Here is a 10,364-nt window from a genome sequence, read left to right as displayed (position 1 = left end):
TGGCACATATTTATTGAACACCAATTATGTGTGTGGCTCTGTGCTCAGCACACAATCCTTGGATACCTCGTGTTCATGCATGGCTGTGCACGGGGCCACCGTACATAATATTAAAACCAGGACAACCCACCGGTCAATACCGCCTTCCATCTGCCTGCTGATAAAGCTGGAGAGTTAGGAGAAGCTCTGACCGTGGCACCTCGCAAGCCAGGGGGTGGAATATGGAGTTACTCAGGTGTGTATTTTACAGATAAGGAGACTGAAGCCTGAGAGGGGAGTACGTGCCAAAGTTCAGAGCGTAATTTAGGGGCCATCTGAGGCTAGACTCTGCTTTTCTTTTTTTTTTTTAAAGATTTTTTAAATTTTATTTGACAGAGATAGAGATAGCCAGCGAGAGAGGGAACACAAGCAGGGGGAGTTGGAGAGGAAGAAGCAGGCCCATAGCAGAGGAGCCTGATGTGGGGCTCGATCCCAGTATGCTGGGATCACGCCCTGAGCTGAACGCAGACGCTTAACCGCTGTGCCACCCAGGCGCCCCAAGACTCTGCTTTTCTGATTAAGTTTAGGAAACAAAGGCCCTTTCCAGCAGACTACTCGCCTCTTATGAGAGTGAGATAACTAGTCTTTACGTTTTCATTTACACATGGGTATTCTTTTCCTCTCTGAAGAGGTGCATTTCAAGGTTAAAAGAAGTAGCTCTCGAATAAGTCTAGAACAGTGGTTCTCAACTCTGTATTAGATCATCTAGAAAGCATTTCAAAAATACTGATGTTGGAGCCCTACCCCAAACCAATTAAATAAGCATCTGTGGGGGTGCAGCAGGGGCCTCATATTGGTTTTTAAAGCTCCCTAGGTGTTTCTAATACATAGGAGGGGCTTCACAGTCTAATATACAGTCATTCCAGGATACGGTCAGTGGTCTAAAGAGCAATGCTTCCAAAATTCTAGTGCATATTTGAATCTTTGGAGATCTTGTGAAAATGCAGATTCTGATTCGGTAGGTCAAGTGGGACCAGCAAGTCCCTATTTCTAATAAGCTCCCAGTTGATGTTAATACTAGCCAGTCTCTGGAACACACTTGGGTAGCAGCACCAGAAGGCAACTTGGATTCTGTTCATCCACTGGTCATTGGTTATTCCAGCCTGAGGTCTGGAAGTTACGTTCCTTCATCCTCTCCTCATCTGCCCCCAGCTGCTCTTGTCACCAGGTCCTGTCAATTCCACCCCACTGGCTCTTTGCGGCTCCTATCTTTTCTTAACGGACTGAGTCAACATTCTCTTCCCTGTTTCCCCACCACCGCTCCCCATTCTGGCCATGTTCTCTGCCAGACGGCCTCCTCATGGGGCTTTCTCGTTCCTTCTTGCCTCTGCCCATGCTGTTTCTACTCCATAGAACGCCCTTCCAGTCCCTGATCTCTCTCTTAAGAGACCACCACAGCCCTGGACCTCCTCTGTGCTTGTACTCATCACGGACAACGACTGTCTAGCAACAACATGCCCTTCTGGTTCACTGCTGTGTTTCCAGCGCCCAGCTCAACACCTATCAGGCTCTCAATATATAGTTGTTGAATTTAACAAACAAAACCTCAACGCTGAACGAGCAAGGCCAAACAAAGACCTGAGCTGCTCTCCTGATCAAAATGAACATTCCTTAGAGATTATGTATCAGGCTTTAAACATCCCACTGGGAAAAAAAGTTGATCAAATTTAACAGAGTTAAGTACTTATATCCTGTCTGGGTTGGGTGGTTTAATAGGGGCTCAAAGCTGGCGACGGGACAGGAATGAGAGGATGGATGCTGGCAAGAGCTTGGAGATCTGCTTTCAACTCTGGACTCGTCCCAGCAGCGGGAAAAGGCTAGAGCTCTGGGACAGGGTGGAGACGGCCGATGGGGAATCTTCCGGGGCCCTGGAAAGGGTTGGAAGCGCCCGGAGGCAGGCAGGAGTTGGAGAGCGTGAACAAACTTGGCGTGGAGGGAGGCGCCACACGCCGCAGCCGTTCAGGTTTCGAGTCTTTCCAGCGCCCACATGGGCCGCGGGCTTGGGGAAGGGGGCGGGGGAGAGGGAGGGCAGGTCCGGAGCCGAGGGGGTGGAGGAGGGGGGAGACCGAAGGAAATGAGACAACCTTTTCCTCCCACTGACTCGGGCTCCTCCAGCGTCTGCGGGGCTCGGTGCGACCTCCCGTAAGCGCCGAAGCCAGGACCCCGCGCCCCGCGCCAGCCCCGGCGGCTCTTCCACTGGGATTTCTCTCCGAGGCGTCAGTGCCGGCCCAAGTCCCGGGCGCGGCTTTGCCGCTTCCTCCCCTCGGCGATCGGCTCCGGGTGCCCCGGCTCGGCCCGGCGCGCCCCGAGCGCAGCCCCCGGAAGTGCGCGCCGGCGGCCCCGGCGAAGGTAAGCGGCGCCCGAGAGCGCGCCCTGGGCGCAGGGGCGCCGGGCATCCCTAGCCGACTTGGGCCTCCCCCGAGCGCCCTCTCTTCGGAAACGCCCAGAGCACTTCTGACCTGATGCCGCTGCTTTGTTCCTGACCCCCTGCCCAGGTGTTGTAGGCTGGGTCCTCCAGGGAACTCTGCTTCCCAGCGCTTTCTTTTTTGCCTCTTCCTATTTTCCAGTTGCTTCCCCCGCCCCCAGCTTCTTTTTCTCGATCCGCAAACTTAGTTCTCTGCCTCTGCAGCCTGGCTTGGGAGAGCGGGTCCTGCCCAAATCTCGGCGCTTCTCTCCTCCTCCGCCTCGGGAGCCTGGGCTGAGCGGGCCGGCCCGCGGCAGTGACTGCCTTTGACCCCGGGCCTGCCGGGTGCGGACCTACCCGAAATTTCTGTGGCGCGCGTTGAACTTACGGATAGCGCTCCTTTCGGAGGCACCCAGCTCGCCGTGCGCTTTTGGCGACCCCCAGGACCCCGAAATCAGAGCGCATTGGGGGAGTGGAAAGGCTGTTGGCGCCCCCTAAAGCCTCAGTGGGACGCTTTGCTGGTGGAGAGGGGCGCAGTCAGCTCCTTGCCGCTCTGTCCTGGTTCCCCAGGATTAGAAGGATCCCGGGCACGAGTGAGGCGGGGAGGTAATGAGAATGGCTCTCTGAGGGAGAGGCGGGCCAACCACACGTGCTAGCTTCCCATTTTGCTCTTAATAACTGCCTGAGTTCTCACATCAAGCCTCTGAGTAGGGACTCCTCCCCCTGTTTTACAAACGGGCAAAATGAGAGGCAGAGAGGTTAAGTCAGGTGTCCAGGGCCACACAGCTGGGAAGGGGCCTAGCCAGGATCTGGGTACCAGCTGGTTTATACCACACATCCCATGTCCAGCCCTATAGAGGGTTCCTGGATCCAGAGTGAGCAGGAACCCATCATCTCCCACTGGCTCATACCACGGAGAATCAGGCTTTTTTCTTTTTTGAGCAAATGTATCTTGATTCTATTCAAATCCAAACGATTTATTTACTACTTGCTATCTTCACAGTTCAGTGGCAAGCCCTGACATTTCACCTTTGAACCTCATGCTTTCATTCTTTTCTCATCATCCAGTCTCTCAAAATATATATATAATTCTGCCCCAGAAGGCCGGCCTGAGCTTTTTTCGGAACAGGCAGTTCAGCTCAATGGCTAAAAGCCCAGGCCCTGGAGCCGGACCACCAGCATGTGCATCTGGCTGAGGCCTCCTGTACCTTTCCTTCTGCGGCTGGAGGTCCTCATCTGTAAAGTAGGGATGGGAGGATTTAAAGCAGTTGTTCTCAACTGGGATTTCCATTTTTGCCTCCCAAGTGACATCTGGTAATGTCTGGAAACATTTTTGGCTGTCACCATGTAAGGGGGGAGGACGCTGTTCATCTGGTAGGCAGGGGCCAGGGATGCTGCTATTCAGCCTATAGTGCACGGGACGGCCCCCCACAGCAAAGAATTATGCAGCCCCACATGGCAGTAGTGCTGCGATGCAGAAACCCTGGCGTAATGTATCAGTTCATGACGGGTGCTGTTATTCCCAGCTCTCATCCTCTTATCTGCTCCAGTTTGGCCGATTATACCAGCCTCTGTCTCCAAATCTCCTCTCAGTCCAGTGCCAGAATTCTTCTGTTCAAACCACAGCAGGCCATGCGACTGGATTGTCTTAATACCGTCGTTGGCTCCCTGGGGCTGACAGAAGGGATGGGAAGCTGTGTATGTTTTACAAGCCCCAAAGCTAGATCCTGCGCACACTCAGGTTTGAGCATTGCCGTCTTGCAGGGTAACATCCTACCTCTGATGTTGGATGTGGCTGTTCATGGTAGGGCCTCACCTTACCTTCCCAGCCTCGCCTTAGTTCACATCTTGAGATGCCTGTCATACCATCCAACTTACTCTTTTGGTATTCTAGGTCCTGACTTTTTGGAATGCCCTTCCTCCTCCTTCACAAATTCCCCATCGTTCTTTGAGACTAGATCTCCAGTTCCCTGCAGAGTGAGAGTGAAGCACTCTTCAGTTCTCACAGCAATTCTGTTGCTCCCTGCTGCCCCAGCTCGGGCCCTCCTCTGCCTTTTTCTTCCAATATCTCTTCCCTATGGTGGTGATTGCAGGGGGATCCCTTGCTCATCCTCACACTGGTCTCTGGGTACCTCGAACCTAGCACAATGCTGGACTCATCGTGGTGGTTAAGCTTGTGGGCTTTGGAGCCAGGCTGCATGTGTTCAAATCCCAGCTCTGCCACTTATTAACTCTGTGATGTTGAGCAAGCTGATTCAGTCTCTCAAAGCCTTTTTGGTAAAATAGGAAGAAATCATCTGTCCTCCCTGCAGACTGGTGTAGCGAACTAATGGGATAATACTGACTGCCACTCCATGCCAGGACAGGGTTCAAGTTTAGCATTTTATGTTTTTACTCATTTAATCTTCACAATGAACCTTTAAAGTTTGAACTGGTATTTCCCTGTTTTCTCAACAAAGAAACAGAGTCAGAGAGCGGCTAAGTGGTTTGCGCAAAGTCACACAGCTAATGCGTGGTAGGGCCAGGATTCATACTGACATCTGGACTGTATAGAGTAAGCTCTCAGTAAACAGGAGCTGAAGTTTGTGGTGTGCATTGATAAGAGCCGAAGTCCATCGGATTTCCTACCTCACCACCCCTGTGATCTAAGACTGTGCCATGATTTTCATGGCTCCTGTTCTTTTCCTCTCCTCCTTGCCCAGAGCCCAGACTCAGAGGGACAGCACATTGGGGTCAGTCCTCCGTCACAGCGCCAGGTCAGTACCAGTGAACCTGATGCTAAATGGAGCCTTAAGTGTGCTGTAGGTTAGGGTCAGAACAGCACTAAGGGGGCGCCTGGGTGGCTCAGCCATTAAGCGTCTGCCTTCGGCTCAGGTCATGATCCCAGGGTGCTGGGATCAAGCCCCGCATTGGGCTCCCTGCTCTGTGGGAAGCCTGCTTCTCCCTCTCACATGCCCCTTGCTTGTGTTCCCTCTCTCGCTGGCTGTCTCTCTCTGTCAGATAAATAAATAAAATCTTAAAAAAAAAAGAACAGCACTAAGTCTTTGGGAAGGAGGGCATGGAGTCAGTACCCCTGCCTGGGGGAGAGAGATGCTGACTTGGGGTCAGGAACTGTCTGACTCCAGCTTTGTCCTTTCCAAGCCCGTGCCCCTTGCAGTGTGCACCTAGCGCATAAGTATTGGTGACATCCATCAATGAATGTGTGATGTGTGGGTGAATGGCACCAGCTGGGTCTCCCACCTTATCTTGATCAGATGCAGAGTATGCTTTCTCTGCAAGTGTTATACGGACCATTTATATAGTGAAGGTAAAACCTGCTAAGAGAATTTAATGACCCATATGGGGTTTTGGAGAACCAGGTTTGGAACTGGTCACTGACCTCCTATTTGAGTTGTGTGTGATACTAGATACCAAGTTTACAGGTGATCGCTTCACCAACTTGGAATCTTTTATCTCCCTGAATGCAGCACTGCCTTTGAAAGCTGAGCCCCTTCCTTGCTGTTCCCTTGGCCACTTGTTCGATAGGCCAGATGGCCTTGTACAAGTACCTGCATGTTTGTGTATTCTGGCTTCTTCCACAGCTGACCCACACAGCTCTGGTCCCCCTGAGTTTGCTTGTTTTGGCAGGTTGTCCCCCAAACTTCAGCGGGATGAGGTTACCTGGTATGTGCAAGGCCTTGCATTTTGTTAGGGGTCACAGAAATACTCTAATAAGGTTGCTTTTGAGAATGGAGCAGGGTGAGAACCTCCCTGTCCATCAACACGTTAGAGACCACTCAGATCCCCTGTAGCACTGTCTTCCCTCCTTCAGACACCACACTCTTACTGCCTCCTGACATTAGCCCCTCTCTTGGGTCACCAGCTGGCTGATCTGAGAAACAGAGTCCCCTGGGTGCTAATGACGGCAGTAAGTCAGACCCAGGATTTTGGGGGCACCACCTGCATTTTCACTGAGGTGCAGAACATCACAGCCTGCCTGCCATCGTGAGCAGCACCTCCTTACTGACCAGCAGGCAGATTCTTCAGGAAGCTGGCTCTTGCTTGGGTGTCTGGTTCTAGGAAAAGATACCTCCCCCTGTTTAGGTCTTGGGCTGTGTTCCCTGTGAAATCTACCTCCACTGTTGGCCTCTAGGTGAAAATCTGTTTGGTGCTATAAGGGGCATTTGGTTTAGACTAAACTACATGGGATCTTAAGTGTCAGGGTGGGTTTGGACTACACGTGGGGTGAGTGGCTGGTGCTGGCCGCCAGAGACACAAACACAAAGGGGACATGTTCCTTATCATCATGGTCATAGTCCATGATGTGTGAGGGACACATGAAGAGTGTGTCAAGTGCAGAAGACATAAGAGCAGAGAATTGGGGGCCGAAAGGCAACAGCCAATATGGAGTCAGGAGGGGTTTCAGAGAGAAGAGGATATTGGAGTTGGGTCTTAATGGAGAAGTAGGAGCTTGCTGGGTTTGGGGGGACTAGTGAGCATGGGTGTGACAGACAGGAAACTGCATGTACATGGTACAAAACCAGGGAAGGGCCTCACAGAGGCCAAGATATGTGAAAATGGGTGCTGGTGCCTTGGGCAGGGGGTGTGACTAACTTTTCAGCATCCAGGAGTCTCTTCCTGTTTGTTGGGAGACAATGGAGTGGGCATTTTGAGCTCAGGTATACTGAGCTCTTTGAATGACAGCTCTCCCTCCTGTCTCTACTGGCCTGTTTCCTCCAGGGCAATGGGACCAGAGCCCGGGGGCCGTGGGAGGGACACTGTCTCCAGTAAGGGAAGAAACCGCAGTCACAAACAAAGCTGCAAAGTTGTGGGTTGTTTTGTTTTCTTTTCAAAGCCCTGGCTGATGAACTGTGTGGAGGGCCCCTCCTGTGTCTGGGCTTTTGAACGTTACCTTTAGAGCATCCAAAAGTCTGAAACAATCACTACATTGCTCTGGACTTAGAGAGGGAGGGAGGAGGAAAGGAGAGAGAGAGGTGGTGGGGGTTTGTTGATCAGCTCTGTTTTATATAAAATCTAGCACGTGGCCTTGTAAATCAACCACCTGGGCTGCCACGTCCTGGGGGGAACTGTCTTCACACTTGCAGTGGTTTTTGATGCCAAAGCCTTTTGCAGAAGGCTCACCACAGGTGATGGGTACATATGCTTGCTGACTGGACCATGGATATAGGTGTTTCTGTAGGTCATCCTAAGATTTCCCTCATTTACTCACCACTCAGTGACCCCCTGGCACGTAGGAGGCACTTAGTAAGTGAGAAACGAGTGAATGAATGTCCTAGCATGCAAGTCCCCTCCCGACCCGCAAGATGCTCATGCCTGAATGGAGAGACAGACAAGAAACCCAACAACGGCGCAGTGTGCTAGTGCCATGACACAGGAGACCTAGGGCAGAGGCAGGCTCCATCACGGGCTCAGGGGAAGGTGCCAGACGGAGGGGTGGGCCCTTCTGAGGAGCAGCATCCCTCCAGGGCAAGTGGCTAGTAGGCGATGATGATAGTAGCCCCCAGGGTAGGTGCCGGAACCGCCTTAAGGACTTGACTTGCCTTCGCAGCAGTGCTCCTCACAACCACCTTCTGAGGTGGGTGCTGGAGGAGGAATCAGGATCCCACCCACCACTGACAGGCAGACCTGGGATCCGATCAGGCCCCCAGACTCCGAGCCCTTCGCCACTGCCCCCAGACAGTTTTGGGCCAGTCAGATGATCATCGAAGATGCTTTTAGGAAATACAGTTTGCAAGAAGGCAAGTCCAGGTATGTGGGTTGTGGGGGGTGCGTTGGGGGTGGAAATGGCTATGACTTCCTGATTTTCCCCCCTTTCCTCTCTCCTGCCTGGTGTCTGAGGCCTTGCCTTGTTGGGAGTTTGAAGCAGTTGTGAGCTCTCTGTTCTGGGGCTCAGCACCTCTGTCCTCCTCCTCTCGCCTCGTCTTTGATCATCCGGGCAGCTTGCACTTTGTCCTCTAAGGTGAGAGGAGGCGGAAATGCTGCTCAGCAGAGAAGTAACCATAAACTTGTGTGGGAAAGAAGGCTTTTTACAAAACACCTGCTGTAACGTAAGCCTCTCCCCTTTGCCCTGTGCCCTCCTGTCTGTGTCATTCTGACGGTCAGTAGCTGCAGGGAACCAGATGTCAGGGATCTTGCTTCTGCACAGGGACCCCTGATCAAAAGGGCTGCCTAAAGCTGTTTTCTCCCAGGCACCTCCACAAACACAGCTGATGTGTCCTTTTATTTGCTCACCTTTTTGGGACAGCACAGGCCACGGAAGTCCATGGGAAAGGGTAGGAAGGGTCTCTTACTGGAAGACACGTGCATTATTTTCCAGAAGCTCCTATCCTCGTGCCACTTGGGTGAGCGCCCTCTGACAGCTGCTCCCTTCCTTGCTTCGGTGAGATGAGATGGTGAACCTGTGGGTGGGCAGAATGAGCATCGGAAGGGGAGTCAGCACTGACACTTTTCTGCTGTGTGGACCTGGTTCCCTCCTCTCTCAGTGGGTCAGTTATGTGGGGCAGGGACGGTTGGTCTGGAAATTCTCCAGCATTAGACCCTGCTCCATGTTGAAGGGTGCACTGTGAGGATGTTGCAGAAATAGGGAAAACAGTGACTTGGACATTTAGAGTCTGGAAAAGACGCCCATGAAAGTGAAGGGTGTCCCTGAGGATGTAGGCTTGCATGCCCACAGAGACAGCTTTGTGGCTTTGTGTCTGCTCAGCTGAGGCTGTCAGTGTTTGCTGACACCCTCTGCACCAGGCACAGTGCTTGGCCCTGGGGACACGGAGAAGAACAAGGTACTCTTTTTGCTCAAGAACCCCAGCAGTCCAGCGTGGACACAGGACACTCAGAGATAGGATCCCGGCATTTTGCTATCCATCTCTCTCATTAAAGCAAGTTCTCTGAATGCAAGGCATATGTCTTGTTGAGTCCCAAATCACTGGAGGCTACCCTGAGCTCTGGCAAACAGTAGGTGCTCCATCAATGACTGTTGCGCCACTTTAAACTTCTGAGCTAGACGCACTCACTGAGTGTGGTAGGCATCCAGAGGAGGGGCACCTACACTCAGCTTGGATAACAGGTGAGTCCAAGAGGACATGCATCCAGGAGGCTGAGATGGAGAGAAGGGGACATCATAGAGGGACCAGGAAGAAGTGAGAAGAGAAGGGGACATCATAGAGGGACCAGGAAGAAGTACCGCCCAGCCAGGTGAACAGGCAGGGTGTGCTCCAAGAAAGCCAGAGAGCGAGGGTGGATGGAAGGGCGGGACGCAGATCTGTAAATGGGCAAAGGGACCACATCAGGAAGAGTCTTGCTGAAGAATTTGGATTTTATTCTGTATGCACTGGGGAGCTACTATAGGATTTCACACAGAGGAGAGACTGGGTCCGAGTTTCATTGTAAAAATAGACCTCTCTGGCAGTAGAGCAGATATTGGAGAGGAATAAGATAGGCGGCAGGAAGACCAGTTAGGCCACCATTGTAGTTTTAAGGATGGGAAAAGCCCAGGATTTGGAGTCAGACAGACCTCCGTCTGCATCGCCGCCCCACATCTTTGCGTCTTTGTGTAACAGCCCATTTATTAAACCTCTCTGAGCCTCCATCTTCTTATCTGAAGACAGGGACTCCCAATTCCTCCCTCACGGATGGGTGGTGTTCAGAATTAAGTAGATAAAGTATGTCAAGTGTCTACTACCGTGACTGATCCATAATCAGTAGGCGATAATAGTGGTGAAAATTATTTTTAGCAGTATTGTTATTTATTGTCATCCAGGTGAGAAATAATGAGGCTCTAAGGACATTGGCCATAAGGGTGGGGAATTGGGCACAGGCTCAAGAAATACTTTGGCAATAAATTTGACAGAGTTTGGTGACTGATTGCGCGGGGGAGTAAGGGAAGGGCGGGAGTCTAGAATGACTCTGGGATTTTGGCCTAGAC

The 10,364-nt window shown here is 52.0% G+C and overlaps 1 protein-coding gene across 5 annotated transcripts in view; it reads left to right on the top strand.

Annotated features, from left to right (window-relative positions):
- Positions 1 to 1,832: 1,832 nt before the first annotated feature.
- The window catches only part of EVA1A (eva-1 homolog A, regulator of programmed cell death), a 47,686-nt gene continuing 39,154 nt past the window's right edge, over positions 1,833 to 10,364 (top strand). The window contains exons 1-2 of one of the 5 annotated variants that reach the window (XM_057309218.1): positions 1,833 to 2,002; positions 2,155 to 2,388. In XM_057309218.1, coding sequence (XP_057165201.1) covers positions 1,888 to 2,002; positions 2,155 to 2,388 — 349 coding nt within the window. In that variant the 5' untranslated portion in view covers positions 1,833 to 1,887. Of the gene's footprint in view, positions 2,003 to 2,086; positions 2,389 to 10,364 lie in introns of those variants that run through there. The other 4 variants (XM_057309217.1, XM_057309219.1, XM_057309221.1 and 1 more) reach the window with 4 other exon arrangements.

This window comes from Ursus arctos, unplaced genomic scaffold (assembly GCF_023065955.2).
Source record: "Ursus arctos isolate Adak ecotype North America unplaced genomic scaffold, UrsArc2.0 scaffold_8, whole genome shotgun sequence".
NCBI lineage: Eukaryota > Metazoa > Chordata > Mammalia > Carnivora > Ursidae > Ursus > Ursus arctos.
This window is presented reverse-complemented; position numbering and strand designations above follow the sequence as displayed.